This window comes from Megascapheus bottae, chromosome 35 (assembly GCF_031878675.1).
Source record: "Megascapheus bottae isolate mThoBot1 chromosome 35, mThoBot2.hap1, whole genome shotgun sequence".
NCBI lineage: Eukaryota > Metazoa > Chordata > Mammalia > Rodentia > Geomyidae > Megascapheus > Megascapheus bottae.
In genome coordinates, this window is record NC_143543.1 from 570,807 (window position 1) to 586,798 (window position 15,992).

Here is a 15,992-nt window from a genome sequence, read left to right on the forward strand (position 1 = left end):
AAGAAGGAAGACGGGGTGCGGTGGGGCTGGGGGACTGGCTGAGACCAGGAAGCCGAGGCACTGACTACGGCCGAGCTTTTCTGATCTGCAGAAGATGTACACAGACGCCAGGCACCTGTGCTGCGGGAAGACCTGTCGTCAGGGCTGCGGTGGTGTCTGGGTTTGGTGGAGCTGAGGGATGACACGATCTAAGCTTGCATTCGCACTCAGGCAACGCCTGCCGGGGAGTCAATTTACAGCCGCTTCTAGAACACTAATGCACGGAAACCATCGGCGCCGGCAGTGAGACGATGAGCGGAGAGGGGCCTGGAGGCACCCTCGGCGGTGGCTGACCAAGGGGTGGCAGTGCCCATAACCCACACGGGAAGCCTGGCGCCCCCACTGAGACGATCTTGGATAGTTGAGCTGATGGAAACAGAGGAGGCAGGGAATAGATGCAGCCAGACCATGAGGAAAGGGGGGCCTGGGACGGGGGGCCTGGAACTCAGGTTTGCAGTCCCGGGGCGCTCACGGGAAGTCAACACGGCAGCTGGTGGGGGTCAGGCGGAACCGGCGTGCTGAGAGACCAACCCATGCTTCGCTTAGGCTGGGTGACAGCCATGGGTGGCAAAGGGACCTGCCCCCACTCCCACCCCGCCCCACCGGGCTAACAGCTCTGTCTTCAGAGACGTCGTGGAGGTGGATGGCCGGAGATGGCTTCCAGCAGTGTGCAGAAGGAATGAAGGATGGGAGACGCAGAGGTAGACCTCGGGGGGGGGGGGCTTGGAAGTCAGGAAAGAGGAGGGGCAAGTGCGAGCGGAGGTGGAAGAGGAGAGGGAAGGGACAGGAGGCTGTGAAAGGTAAGGAGGGTATTTGAGAATCCAGCAGTCACGGGTCTGCCAACACTGTGGGAGGAGAGACGGTAGGGAGGAGAGGGAGAGGAAATGAGACGATTGGGAGGAGAGGGAGAGGAAATGAGACGGTAGGGAGGAGAGGGAGAGGAAATTGCCGCCGGCAGTGACTAGAACATGGCCTCAACATGGCAGCATCTGAGAGATGGAGCAGATTCAGCTCAGGCTCTGGAGCACAGGCTGAAGACTTTTTGAGAAGGATCAGATGATGGGAGGGCAGGTGGGATTTGGGAACAGACAAGCTGCAGAGGTATGTGGAGGAAAGAGACGATTGCTCTGCAATCCTGCCCACGCCGATGGACAGACGGACAGATGACCGCAAGAATGCTCCCGTGATTAGAGAGGAAGGCAGACGCAGCCAGATGGATTCTAAGCTCCAACAAGAACTCCAGAGGGAGCTGGAGGAAAGGCAGGGAAGGTACAGAAAATGCCAGGGCCTGGTGAGAAAGGGGATTTTGGGGGGCCGGGAGTGTGGCCTAGTGGTGGAGCGCTTGCCTAGCATGCACAAAGACTCAGGTTCAATTCCTTGATGCCACATCCATAGAAAAAGCCGGAAGTGGTGCTGAGGCTCAAGTGGTAGAGCTCTAGCCTGGAGAAAGTCCAAGGACAGTGCTCAGGCCTGAGTTCAAGGCCCAGGCCTGGCAAAAAAAGATAAAAAAAAGAAAGAAAGAAAGAAAGAAGGGATTTCAGACCTGTAGCTTGGGATGTGAAATCATGTCCAAAGAAGAGATCCAGGCTTGTCTATGGTGTCAGAGAATGGAAACTCTACATCTCACAAAGCCAGAAAAAAATCAAGCCCGCACATGTATGCACACCAACTTACTTGAAACACATGCGCTCACGCCGTGCACACACTTAGGTATTTATACAGAGTGAACGGAAGGTATTTCATCTAAAAATCTTCGGTATCCTTTCTCGGCAGTAGCCCGGGGATGGAGCACGTGCTCAATGAACGGTTGATGGCGCTCACGTCACCAGAACGTCAGTCCACCCACCAGAGGTTTGGGGTCCGTCCAATTACGGATGAAGGGTCTTCAGGTTCTAAATCAGGGCTGACGGCTGCGCTCCGTCAACCAGACCCAGGGTCCTTTGTCTTGAGAAGCTGGACTCCTCTGCTCCCCCCTTCCTAGACTCACGCCCAGAGCTACTCAGAGCAGAGGGGCCCAGCAGTGGCAGGGGAGACGCGTGGACGCCAACTGCTAACTAACGCTCCGGGGGCCATGCCCGCCCAGCAAGATCCACTCTCCTGGCTTCATTGCTGGGAGCTAAGTGCCCCGAAGAGCGGTGACTTTTGTGGAAAATGTATTTGTTTTTTTTTTGTGGCAGTGTCTGCGGCAGGGGTGGAGAGGACGTGCGCTCTGAGGCTGGAGAAGGGAGGGGTGAGGCTTTATACGACTGCAATGGAAGCCTCACGCTGGAGCCTGCTCGGGCCTCTGACCTCCACATCACTGAATCCCCCAACACCAGATCGCCTTAAAAGTACCCCTTCCCCCCCCCCCCGCACACACAGGCTAGGCAGTGCCCGGCAATCAGCTGGCTTCTAGCGAGGGCTGAGATTGGGGGGCATCGTGGTGGGTAGAGGCTGAGTGGGACACAGGACCATTGGGGGAGCTGGAATCGAACCCGGCCAGGAGCCACCCGGCCCCCGCCACGCCCCCTGGACCTGCGAGGCCGCCTCTCAAGGTGCCCTGTGCTGCAGAGGCCTCGGCCTTCCCCGTCCCCAGAGTCCGGCCTCCCCGGGCCCGCGTGGGCTGCCACAGGGACGCCCAGGGATTCATTCACGCCCCGGCGCCGCGGGAACCATTTCCCGCGTGGGGCCATGTCCTCCAGTCCCTCTCGGATATCCGAGCATCTTCCCAGGAAAAGGAATGAGAGTGCTAATGTCGATTAGGTGTTTCAATGTACAAATCCCTAATATGGCTTAATACGTCACTTTTCCCGGGAGGACGTCGTCTTCCGTGACGGCTGGGCCCGCGTGGCCCTCGGAGGCTCGGGAGGGGGCGACCCCGACCCCTCGCCAGGCCGGGGTGGCCGCCTTCACGGCGGGCAGGAGGCGCCACCACCCGCACACAGCTTTTTCCCATATGGCTTTGAGCTCAGAGAGCCACAGGCAAGGGGTGGCCCCGACGATGCCCCACACCGCACCCCGACGCGCGAGGATGGACCCACAGGGTGCCTGCCACGCAGGGCACACATGTAGAGAAGGAGAGGGAAAGAGAGAACCCGCTGATTCCATCCTGCCATCCCAAACCAGCCACGAGCCAGCCGACCAACAGAACCCACCCCAAAGGCAAAAAAAAGAAAAGCGAACCCCAGTTCCTCGGCGAGGTGTGCGGTGACCAGCACCAGCACGGGCGCCGGGACGCCCCGGCTCGTCGCCCTCAGCACACGGACCTTGGTCAACACCGACGTTTAATGGGATCATACGGGGCTCCTCCCCCTCTCCCCCCAAACTCACGACATGGCTGCGGCCAGTTCAGGGCAGAACCACGGGGGCTACTGCACAACCCCCCCCCACCCCCCAGTCCCAGCAGGCGGCAGAGGCAGAGGCGCCCAGGAGAGGCGGAACCAGGGCTGCTGTCAGAGGCTGGGGCATGGAGGGAGGGGGGAGCAGGGGGAGGGCCAGCTCTGGAGAAGCCTGGGACTCCGGGGGTCCTGAGGGCTCTGCAGAACGTGTTTCAGGGTGGGTGGGATCTCGGTCCGCACCCCTTGGTGGCATGCGTGGGGATCCCCACGGCCTCCTCCCCCTGCCCCCCTTTAGGACTTGTGGGTAGGTCACAGACTTGCTTGGTCCCAATTCAAGCATCCTATGGAGCTTGGGGGCGGGTGATGGCTCTGGAGATGGAGGGATGGGGAAGATGGATGTGCCCTGGGGGGTGGGGAGAGGAAAGACACAGGATGGAGAAGGGAGGGGCAGGGAGTGGGCAGAGGGAGGAAGAGAGGAGAGGGCAGGGGAGAGGGAGCACAGCGCCGCAGTCCAGCAGAAGCAACCCTGTGTGTCAGGTTCTGCACACCAGACTGGAGGCCCATGGCAGCAGCAGGGCAGGCAGAGAGGAAGCTGCCCGCGCTCTGGCCTCCAGGCCCGTGCCGGCTCTCCCTCTGTGGACACCACCGGGACGCCACAGCCCCCCCCCCCCAGGCCCACGGTTCTCTGCTAGTAGGAAGACTGGTTCTGGGGGGAGGGGAAGGTGGATGCCAGATACACTCTGCTCCCCTGGGTGTGAACCACGTGTGAATAGGCATTCACACCCCGCACAGACAATTCCCCCATGGGAAACGGAAAACAAAACAAAACAAAACAACCCATGAGCAGAAACACTTGGTAACCCCTCCATTCCCATCCCCCACCCCCTCCCTCTGGCCCAACGCCTCCAATACTCACAAGAGAACAATTTATCTATACAAAAGAAAATCGATTAGAAAACAAAAATATTTACATATGAAATAAACGCCATCTCCACTGCCTGTCACCGGGAGACAGGCACAGCCCCCTGCCCTAAATTGCTGTGTTCTAGGTTAGTTGTTGGGTTGTTTGTTGTTGTTTTTGAAAGGAGTGAGGTAAGAGGAAAAGTGAGGGGTGAGCCCCTGTCCCCGGCCAGAGCCCGGGGGAGAAGCAATGTTTCTATGGCCCTTTTCCTTCTTCCTCCTGGAGCAGGCTCCTGGCTCCTTCTCTTGTGGAAGCTAAGGTAGACACATGGCAGACTCTGCTCTCTGGTCTGAGAGCCTCAGTCTCTTGCCCCCATAAGCATGTTAGGAAGAAAACAAGGCCTTCGGTTGGCTTCAAAATGAAAAGATAACAGAGGTAAAATCCGGGGAGGTGGTGTAGGAGGAGGAGGAAGAGGAGGAGGAAGAGGAGGAGGAGCAGGAGGAGGGGGGGTCAGGGCTGGTGGCCAGGCAGGAGGGCGGAGCTCGGCCAGTAGGGTGAGGGAGGAGAGCGAGCACCTTTCTGGTTTATGTGTCCCGTGTGCCACAAGGCTATCCTGTGGTCAAACTTCCAAACGGACCCCAGCCCGAGGGAGGGTGGGACAGACACTCGGACGCCCTGCTCGCCAGAGTCCTTCTCTTCCCAAGTCTCCACCTTTACCCCAGGGGCTCTGCCTTTGGCACCGTTCACGCACATGTGCTTACTTGTGAGTGTGGTGGGAGAGTGGAGGAGACAGACGCTGCCGGAAGGGTCAAGGGCTTCTGCCGGGAGCTGGCTCACACCAGGTCCTCATCTCCTTTCCAGACACCCAGGCCCCCCGATCTGGGGTATCTTACCAGCCCTCCATTCCCATCTCGCTGCCTCTCGAGCTGAGCCCGTCCGCCCATTCCCTGCACTTGCCCAACCCTGTCTTCTAGCTCCGGGTGAAGGTGGTGGGAACCCCTCGTCACCCCAGCCAGTGCCAGCCCCTCCTCGGGATCCTTCCCCATCTCCCTCCCAAAGCGTGGCCACTCCTGTCTAAAAGTCAGAAGAACTGTCTAGAACCCGTTGCTCTCAAGAATTAAAAGTTGAGAAACTCTTCCCTCCAGCTTTCCTGGAAAGTTCTTAAATCGGTTGAAACTACTGGCCGTCTAAGTAAAAAAATAAAGATCCCTTTTGTGTCTTGCTTTTGCAGGACTCTCTCTCTTCTGTCTGTCTGTCTGTCTGTCTGTCTGTCTGTCTGTCTGTCTGTCTTGCTGTCTGCAGAACTGAATCTTCACTGTGGGTGCTCCCTCCGGCCTCAAACTGTTTGTGGGCGAGAAGCCCACAAACTGGTTTTGCACATAAGCCAAGTGTGTGTGTGTGTATCTTGGGGTCACCCTCTGTATATGTAGAGACCCCCAGGCACACAGGCGTGTCCGTGGACAGCCACACACGCACGCACGCACGCACGCACACAGGTGCGCACGCACGCACACGCGCGCGGATGCGCACACACACACGCACGCACGCACACACGCACAGACGCATGCACACACGCACGCATGCACGCACGCACACACTGTACCCCGGGACAAACTTCCCACACCTCCACCACGACCTTTCTCCCCCTGTGGAGTGGAAGCAAACCTTTCTTCCCTGTGGCCCATCTTCACACTCCCTACCAGCCCAGTTCTCCCTCTCTCCCTCCTCCTCCTCCTCCTCCTCCTCCTGGAGGACTCTGGCAGATACCACCCTACACGGCAGGAGTCCACCCAGCCGCCCTGCTGCTCAGTCCTCCGCCTGGCCTCCACGGGAAACGTGGGTGTGGGAAAAGCCAGTTCTGCCTCCCGGAGCCTCACTCTGAGCTCCTCCTGCCACCCTCAGATTGGGAGGGCTCAATTTCCATCCTCTCTTGAGAAAAGGGGTGGAGGAGGGAGGGGAGGGAGGAGGGAGGGAGGGAGGAGCGAGAGGGAGGGAGGGGAGAGATGGCACTGTCACCGGGCCCTGCCTTCTGCCAGAACTCCAGGATTCCATGCACACACACGCGTGCCCGCCCGCCCACCCCTGAGGGCACGAAGAGACCGGGAAGGGAGTGGACGCGCATCGAGCTCACGCCGGACCTCCGGCCGGTCTTTCCCCTGCGCCCTGGCGCCCGGGCCCGCCCCCCCCATGCCCGCCGAGACCCCTCTCTGCCCCTCACTCACACATCAGACTCAATGCTAGACAGTTTTTCGTACACATGGCCGTTGCTGGAGCCATTGAAAGCCCTGGGGTTTTTGTTTTTAGGCACGCAGGGATTGGACTGGTTCCCTATACAGAGGTCCTTCTGGAAGTGGCCGGGGGCCGCCCCGTGCAGGGCGGACACCACGGGCTTGGTGACGAGGCCGCGGAAGTCCGGCCTGGCTTTCGCTGCCGCCCCGGCCGCCGGGGGCTGTCGGAAGAAGTGGGATTTGCTGCCGTGGAGCAGGCACTGGTCATCTCCGAACGTGGGAATGAAAGGGTTCTGGGTGACCCGGTCGGGGTACAGAGACTTGCTGAGCATGTAGCCGCCGCCGCCGCCGCCCGGGTTGTGGTGGTGGTGGTGGCTGGCGGCGGGCACCGAGGACTTGCTGTTGGCAAAGCTGCCCTCGCCGGCGGCCATCTCGAACATGTGGGCGTAGGGGCTGCCGTCCAGGAAGCGGCTCTTGTCCTTGAGGCTGACGCTGCGCGGGGCCAGGGCGGCCTCCTCCTTCTGCAGCTCCACGAAGGTGTCGTACGAGTGCTGGCGCCGCAGCCGGTTCCGGTTCTTCTTCTGGGCCTTGGAGTTGGTGGGGCTCTGGGGGTACCTGGCCGGCGCGGCGGCCGCCGAGGGCACGGCCACGGGCGCGGACGGCGGCTCCAGCTCCTGCAGGGAGTTGTCCTCGCTGATGTCGTACAGGTTGCCGGCCTTCTTGCACGCCTCGCAGCGGATGCACGCCTGCCGCCCCGAGTTCTGGCCCGGCCCCACGGCCGCCGCGTAGTTGTGCAGCTTCGACGGGCAGCTGCGGCAGAAGTTACCCGTGGATCGGTCCTCCCAGTCCACGGCGCTCAGGCTCTTCTCCCACGGCGCCGGCACGCCGCCCACCACGCCGCCGTGCTTCTCACTGCCACCGCCGCCGCCACCGCCGCCGCCCCCCGACGGGTGCTTGCCGTGTGGCCTGCTGGGACACGGGCCCCCGGCGCCCACCGCGTCCCGCTCCTTGTAGACGTCCGTGAGGTCCACGTGCTCCCACTGCGGCGCGTTCTCCTTGGGCCGGAACTGGTCCAGGTAGAGGTCGCGGAGCCCCTCCTTGTCCCTGAAGTAGCGCTTGTGGTCGGGCGAGCGCGGCGGCCGGCGGCGGTAGGCCAGCTCGATCTCGTCAAACTCGCGCCGCGACTTGGCCGAGGCCGGGCGCTTCTTCAGGCTGTCCTTGTACTGCTGCTTGCGCCGCTTGGCGGCGTTGCCCTCGATGTTGCCGTAGGTGACGGTGTGCGTGGAGATGTCCGAGGCGTCGGAGCGGATCAGGTCGTCGTGGCCGTAGCGGTCGCTCTTGAAGGAGAACTTGCCGTACAGGTCGCCCAGCTGGCCGTGCTTGGCGGGCGGGGGACCCAGGTCCAGCGGCTTCTTGCCCAGGGCCCGGGGCTGGCTGGTGAAGGGCGGGTTGTCGCAGTCGTACAGGCCGTCGATGGAGCTGCTGCTGGCGATGCTGTGGGGCCGGTGGTGGTGGTGGAAGTGGTCCTGGTACACGTTGCTGTCCTTCAGCTGCAGGCTGCCCAGCGTGCGCTCCACCTCGCTGATGTAGTCGCTGAACAGGTTCTCCTCGCACGGCGCGTTGTACGACTTGCAGTCCGAGTGGGTGAAGCTGCGCCGGTGCTCGGAGATGTCGTACACGGAGGACTCGCGGCGGATGAAGTCCAGGGCACTCTGCGGGGAGCCGTTCACCCCGGACAGGTTGGCCATGTTCTTGGCCGTGCGCAGCAGCCGCAGGATGTTGGAGTGCGTGTTGTTCATGGTGGCCGTGGGCGAGTTCAGCGCCGACTGGCGCTCCTCGATCGCCACCCCGTGGATGCAGCTGTAGATGCCCTGCGGGGAGGGGGAGGGGGCGGGTTAGGTTCCAGAAGCTTCCAGAAGGTTCTGGAGCCTGAGAACTGTGAACTGCCTGGCTGGGGAGAAGAACATGAGAGAGACAGCCGGGAGCACGCTTGCATCTGAGGGAGGGAGGGAGGGAGGGAGGGAGGGAGGGAGGGCAAGCCTGGGGCTTGGACTCGAGGCCCAGGCGCTGTCCACGCACAGCTAGGAGAGGGCAGGGCGGGAGGTTCTCCGCCAGGAAGCGACGACACGCCAAGGGCCACACGGACAGACTGACCTAAGGAGACCCGTGCTCTTGTGAGAGTGTGTGTGGGTTGGGCCCCAGCTGGCCTTGAACTTGTGGTTCTGCTGCTCTGGTCTGTGCCACCAAGCCTGTCTGTTAGCCTTCTTTTTTTTTTTTTTTTGCCAGTCCTGGTCTTGAGCTCAGGGCCTGAGCACTGTCCTTGGGCTTTCTCAAGGCTAGAGCTCTACCACTTGAGCCTCAGCACCACTTCTGGCTTTTTCCAAGTATGTGGTACCGAGGAATCGAACCCGGGTCTTCGTGCGTGCTAGGCCAGCACTTTAACCACTAGGCCACACTCCCGGCCCTGTTAGCCTTCTTTTTTTTTTTTTTGTTTTTTTTAACTTTCTCGACTTCATCCATGGTTTGAACACAGGAAGAGGGAAACACTAACAACTCCTTTGAAGGAGTAAACGATTAATGCAGCCTCTACAAAATCAACCAGTGGTGATGAAACCGACTGGGGACAGAGCCAGGGTTTCTGTGCCATTAGATCTGCCAGTTCTTGTTGAGAACCAAATGTCCCAGTCCCACGTAGAGTGAGGCTTCTCCGTCTCTCCCTCTCTCTCTGTATGTGCAGGAACATCCCTAACCCCCTTTGCACCACTGGACCCAGGCTAGCCAAGGCTAGCTCTGCTCCCGTTGGGGATGCAGGGCCGCCCTTCCGGGCCCCACGTCAGCGGGCAGGGCCGTGGAGACACTTACTCTGCTGATGGAGAAGACCATGCCGGGCTTGCCGGAACAGACGCCCACGAAGCAGTGGCGGAACTGCCAGTAGAAGAGGTGCTCGCAGATGAAGGTGATGAGGCTCAGCGCCATGGCCGCGCCCAGCATGTAGAAGACGCCCGCCATATTGTCGATGTCCAGCTGGCTGCTCATCACCTCGTTCTTCTCGTTGTGACAGATCCCAGTGAGCCACAGGGCCTCCAGCTCCTCCATCTCCCCTGAGGACGGGGTGGGGGCAGAGAGAACAGCAGGGAGAGAGGGGTGACGGGGGAGGGGCGAGGAAAAGGGGGACGGAGGAACATGGAGAAAGACAGAGAAAAGAAATAAAAACGCGAGCAAAAGCCAAGGAGACACCAAGGAAGGGAAACGGGCCCATATCCACTTTATTACCACCATGACACGTGAACCTGTCCATTTTGTTTTTGTCAGTCCTGGGGCTCGAACTCAGGGCCTGGGCGCTGTCCCTGAGCTGCTCCTGCTCAAGGCTGGCGCTCTACCACTTGAGCCACAGCTCCACTTCTGATTTTCTGGTTGGAGATCAGAGTCTCACAGACGTTTCTGGCCTAGGCTGGCTTCGATCGGGGTCCTTAGGTCTCAGCCTCCTGAGCAGCGGGGATAATGGGTGTGAACCACCGGTGCCTGGCTGAGACGGTCGTTTGATTAATACCACACTGCAGGCCGTGCAAAGAAACGAGGGCCTCGCAAATGGCGGACATGGCTAAGCTCTCCGCCGTGCAGGCAACACGCTCTCCACCGTGCCAAGCAGCGGCAGTCGTTCCGTGCTGGAGCGGTCGGTGGACGTCCAGGAGGGACGGAGGCTGGATGAATGGGTGAATTTCAGTCTCTGTTGCACTGAGAGTAGCAGGGAGAGCAGGGTCGAGGGAAGGAGGCCGGGTTAGGGGAAGGATGGAGAATTTCGGTGGAGTAGCGGTCTGCAGAGGACGGTGAACAGAAACAACGGGATTGGGATTGGGTCCTAAGCGCTTGGTGCCTCATCTGACGTGGGGGGTAGGGAACTCAGAAATCTGCTCTTACCTGGTGCAGACAGATCGGGCAAGGGAAGGGCAGAGAAACGGAGTCCCTAGACTGCAGGAGTAAGCCTGGATCGAGGGCAAGCCCCCCCTCGCGGGACCTGCCTCTGCTTCCCCGCTTTGGTGGCTTGCATTCTGCCAGGGTTCAGTGCCCTTTGGCTGGAAAATCGTGCCAACGGTTCCAGTCAAGTTAAAAAGTCCACGTGTGATTGCAGAATCCACAATAAAATCACGGAAGCTCTCATCACGAGTGGCAAGGTGTCACGCCACCAGCGGTTACCACCCCCCCCCCCCCGCTCTTGTGGACATTCAGTCGCCTTTTAACACTTGTGTTTAATCAAACAATGCTTTTTTTCCCCCTTCTTCCAAAGTCAGGCAGCAGCCTGCTCCACCTTGAGTCCGGAAAGCCGCGCTGGGCCTTCCCCTCCAGAGCTCTTCCGGAGAGACGAGACTTGGCAGATGTGACTTGGAGCACACTTGGCTCACATGCTGTGGAGCCATCGAGGTGGAGGAGGAAGGGGCCAGGGGGTGGATATCCAGGACTGACCAGCAGAGCAGGAGCCTTGGACACTGGAGTGAAGAGAAATGTGGAAGACCAGAGCGCAAGAAATCAGGAGAGATTGTTTCCCAGTACATCAAGACGGCCATTCGGTCTTCTGACAGGACGTGGGAGATTCTTTTCGTGTGTGTTCGTGTGTGTGTGTGTACGTGTGTGTACGTGTGTGTGTGTGTGTGTGTGTGTGTGTGTGCCAGTCCTGGGTCTTGAACTCAGGGCCTGGGCGCTGTGCCTGGGCTCTTCAGCTCCAGGCTGGCGCTCTACCACTTGAGCCACAGCTCCACGTCTGGTTTTCTGGTGGTTCACTGGAGATCAGAGTCTCAGGGACTTTCTTGCCAGGGCTGGCTTTGAACCTCCATCCTAGGATCTCAGCCTCCTGAGGAGCTGGGGTGGCAGGCGGGGCCACTGGCGCTCTGATTCCAGCCTCCAAGCCCCCAGAATAACAGGTGACACACACTTCCGTGTAGGCCACTTGGCTTCCGGCCGAATCCCCTCCCGTGTGGCTGTGTGCGTTGCAGGCTCCAGTGGAGGCCTGCGGCCGCTGCCCAACACTCACCGTCCCCGAAGAGCTGCAGGATGGCCAGGTCTATCTGGCGCTTCCAGCCCGAGTCCTTCTGGATGGCGATGCCGTAGCCCGTGGAGGCGAAGACCTTGCCGCTGCCGATTGTCACCAGCTTGCAGCCCTCGTCCCGGCCGGCCATGTAGTTCAGCACGGCGGCGTCGTAGATGAACGCGTCCAGCTTCCTGCACGAGAGAGGAGCACAGGGCCCTTTCCAGGGGAGGCGTTTGGGGGCCCAGACGACCCGCAGGGGCTGCGCAGGCAGCCAGGGAGTCCAGAGAGCCAGGCCCAGAGCTGGCGCACAGGCAGAGTCGGCGCATGCCAGGGCCCCAGGTCTGCACCCCAATCCCAGCGCCTTCTCCGTGGGATCTGGGCGGAGAGGAGGGGATTATTTTTTCTTCCCACTGGAGATGAGAAGGAGTTAAGTTGGGCTCGAAGCCCACTCATCACCTCTGTCTGAAAAGGGAGAAGGGATTAAACAAAGAACACAAGGGAAATCAATAAAATAATAACAGAGATAAGGAGAAGTAAGCCCTCCTGGAACACACGGCACCGGGGAGAATTCTAGAACTTTTTTCCCCTTCTTTTCATTGCCTCAGCTCATTACAATCAAGGGTGGGGAGAACAGTGTGGGTGTTTAGGCCTCAGTAAAGCTTTTTTTTTTTTGGTTGTCTGGAAGGTTCTAGTCTTCTGTGCCCAAGCAGACATGAGCCATGATGAGAGAGGGTGCATAGAAGAAAAACGCAGGGCGCCCGCCTCCGGCAGCACGCCCCTCCTCTGAATGGCACTGCATCAGGAAGGGCGGGCAGTCAGAGGAAGGGCAGGAAGGACCCGCCCAAGTCCAGCTTCAAGTTCAAAGTCAGGCAGGTAGCAGAGATTCCGGGGAGCGAGCAGCGGGCAGTCTCCCCGGACTTCTGCGGGGCAAGCAGCTCGGTCACAAGCCCCGATGAACCTTTTATAAAAGGTGGCCTGGCAAAGAGTTCCCAACATTGCCGGGTGTCTGTCACCCCAGCCTCTGGAGGCTGAGATCTGAGGATCACCTCAGAGTACAGGGCGCAGATGAGCCTTCCATTCTAATTAATTAATTAGTGGTGTGTGTGTGCGTGTGCGTGTGCGTGTGCCACTCCTGGGTGTGGATTCCAGGCCTGGGCGCTGTCCCTGAACTTAGCCCTAGACTAGTGCTCTACCACTTGAGCCACAGCTGTACTTCTGCCTTTTTTGGGGTGCAACATTGGAGAGGAGTCTTGTGGACTAGCTAGAATTTATAGGCATAAGCTCTTGGCACCTGGCTCCTTTCTACTTAATATGTATATATAATATATATGCACGCACACACACACACACGTGCACGCACACATGTTTCATGGATGCCAACAGAAAATACACCGAAGGAAGCCACGGCATAGGATCCTTGAGCATGGGCCCGACACACCCGGGAAGCTGAACCTGAACACCCTCCCCTCTCAAGGGGAGGTTTTCGGGGCGCAGAGGGGCGCCTCACCCGGTCTTGAGGGAGAGCAGGGCATCGTCCACGCCCCTCTGGTTGAACTTGCCCATGTAGGCGTGCATCTCCGCGTAGTTATTACGAATATTCCGCTCTGTGCTGCCGTTGGGGACGGTCCCAAAGCGGAAGGGAGGGGAGAAGTCATTCGGCCTCTGGAACTGGAGACAGGAAAGGAGAGACAGCAGCAGGGAATGGGGGGAGACCGAGAGGAAGGGGAGGGAAGGAAGCAGAGAGAGAGAGCAAAGAGGAGAGAGGGGAAAGGAGGGAGGGCAGGAGGGAGGGAGAGGAGAGGGGAGTGGAGAGAGATGTTAAGCCAGTGGTGTCAGTTCCCGTGGAAGGGGTCTCATTAAGATCCATCGCTGCGTTAAACTCAGCTTAAGATCCGAAGCCGCTTCCCAGAAATGGGCTTGAAGTCGATTTAATGGATACAGATGGCCAGAAGTTCCTAGCTGCCCCCCCCCCCGCCCCGGATTTTAGGCTGAAACCCTCACGTGCTGCACCACGCAGGCGGCGTGGACACGTGGACGGGAAGGAAAGCCGCTGTCAGCCCCAGGGCTCTGTACCCTGGCCTCTCCACCCAGGGGCCCGAGCATGCGGGCGTGTGTGCTGTGGCGGCCTGGGGACGCCGGTGAACCAGGCTGCAGCCATTGAGTCCCAGGACGCCAGAGACAGACAGGAACCCCTGCCCTGTCACCTACGATGCTAATCATGAATCATGTGCCTGCCTTGCTTGAATCCTCAGAAGACCGCCAGCGCCCACCACAACCCACAGAAATCTGTGGGCTCAGCTTTAGTTCTTTGCTTTGCATGGGACTCAAACTCAGTCTCCAGGGCTCTCGCTCATCGGCTGGTGTTCCACCGCCTGAGCCACGTCTCCAGCCCCTCCGCTTTCCCTCTGGCTATCAACCTGCAGCCCGCAAGTCATTTTTGTTCCTCCACAATGCCTCGTTTCGCTTATCTGTGCCTCCAGTCTCACGCACGGTCCATCTCACAGCACAAACTCACCGGTCTCTTTGGGGTCATTCTTGTCCTCTGTTGAAAAATGTCCAATTCACGCCACTTGTTTCCTTGGGGGACTTTGCGTGACCGCTCCCCGAGCCCATTCACCCCACAGTGGCCTGACAGAGGCTCTCACCGTGGTTTTCACCAGCCACCATCCGGGTGCTGGCCAGTGGGCGCTGACCTCCGGTGCCGTCGGCGAAGGTTAGGGCTTGAGATGGAAACAGAGAGGGCTGAGTATCAGGCAACGGGCACACACCGGTGCCGTCTCCCAGCAGGCCCAGAGGGGCAGGGCAGGCTGCGTTTCCAAGGTGGCTGTGAGAATGATCACACGCGGGTGAGGTGGTTGACGGGGCTCCGTGTATGGTCGGACATCACTGTTTAAATCCGTGTGCGCACGCGTGTGTGTGTGCGTGCATGTGCGTGTACTTACACGGGAAATTGGGGCTTCAACTCAGGGCCCCGTGTGCTTTCTTGGCTTCACATTTTTGCTCAAGATGAATCGGGCTCTGTACCATTGAGCCGTAGCTCCACTTCCAGATTCTGGATGGTTCACTGGTCTGCTTCATCGTGTCGACATTCTTTATCTGCTGGTGAACTCTGGGCTTCTCATTCTGTAATGACAGCAAACAGCAGGTGGCATGGGACTGGAGAAACCCCAGCTGCCTCTCGGCCCGGGCAGGGCCCTGAAGAGCTCTGAAGTGCTCTTGCTCTCCACATGGCACCAGCACTTTGGATAATCCGCCCTGGTAACTTCGGTGAGGCGTTGGGGTCTCCTGGGTGCAGAGACTGTCCTTTTCTTCTCGGAAGTGTGTCCTCACTGCTGACCCGAGTCAAGAGCGGAGTCCAGAGCCCTTGTGCTGGGCTGTGTGGGTCACATCACCATCCTGGGCTGCGAATTCCTGCCTGCAAAAGGCTCTTCTTTCACCCTTGGCCACTGAGCACCTATGCTTATTTTTATTAAGGAGTTTTAAGTGTATTCGAGGGCCAAAGGGCTTTGGCACTGACTGAATGGGTTACTCAAGATTGACTCCTATAGGCTGGAGTGTGAGCGACGGATGGCATTTCTTCCACACCCTAACATTCGTGGGGTCCCTGGCCCTCGTTATTAATTATTTCTCATCTTCCTGATGTCAGCCAGCGAAAAGGCAAGAGGGCAAGGGCACTGAACCAGCTTATAGGCAGTGGGTGTTGTGTGTGTGTGTGTGTGTGTGTGCACGCCCATGTGTGTCACCCAACGCCGTAACACTCCAGGTATTTTAAGAAAGCTGTCCTCCTGATGGAAGCAGAATCCATCGCGCCACCAGCCACAGTGTCGCTGGATAAATGTCCCTTTTGGTGGGCTGAGTCCCCGCTCTGCCGGGAGCTTTCTGAGGCGTTGACGGGTGTCGCAGTCACATCCAATTCAGCCCTAAACGACTGCACTCTTAATTTATTTACTTCTACTTTATAGAAAAGAAACTGAGGATCCACGCAAGGTACGTGGATGGAATCCTGACGTCCAGGCGGCCACGTCCTGTTGGAGCGGCGTGGCCCTGCTCTTTGTGCTCTAAGGCCTTCCAGATGCGGAGTCAGGAAGATCTGAAGAAATGGCAGTGGACCCAGGGGCCAAGACAACTTTGGAGGGGGGCGGGAAGCGTGCCCAGCGATGTACAGAGAAGGCGACAAGGAGCAGAGACTAGTCACAGGGATCAGAGGTCACTGCGTCCCCGGCAGCCCCCCTACTCCACGTGGAGGCAGGCTTGTCTCCCACAAACGACAAACACGTGTGTGGGTGAAAACACACGTCAGCCACACCTCACGTCTGCACAGGAATCAGCTCCAAGTAGACCACAGACCCAGTGCCACACAACTCTCCAAACACTTGAATAAAAATTGCTATATAAAATTATACAACCTCTGCTGGGTCCCCGGGACCCCCGCCAATCACCCCAGCTACTCAGGAGGCTGAGGTCTGAGGATTGAGGTTCAAAGC

At 59.1% G+C, this 15,992-nt stretch overlaps 1 protein-coding gene across 1 annotated transcript in view; it reads right to left on the reverse strand.

Moving 5' to 3' along the window:
- Window positions 1-6,463: 6,463 nt before the first annotated feature.
- LOC150042454 (glutamate receptor ionotropic, NMDA 2B-like) overlaps window positions 6,464-15,992 on the reverse strand; it is a 132,213-nt gene continuing 122,684 nt past the window's right edge. Inside the window, 4 exon segments of the mRNA XM_090324445.1 lie at window positions 6,464-8,356; window positions 9,348-9,586; window positions 11,512-11,699; window positions 13,016-13,176. Coding sequence (XP_090180571.1) covers window positions 6,476-8,356; window positions 9,348-9,586; window positions 11,512-11,699; window positions 13,016-13,176 — 2,469 coding nt within the window. The 3' untranslated portion in view covers window positions 6,464-6,475.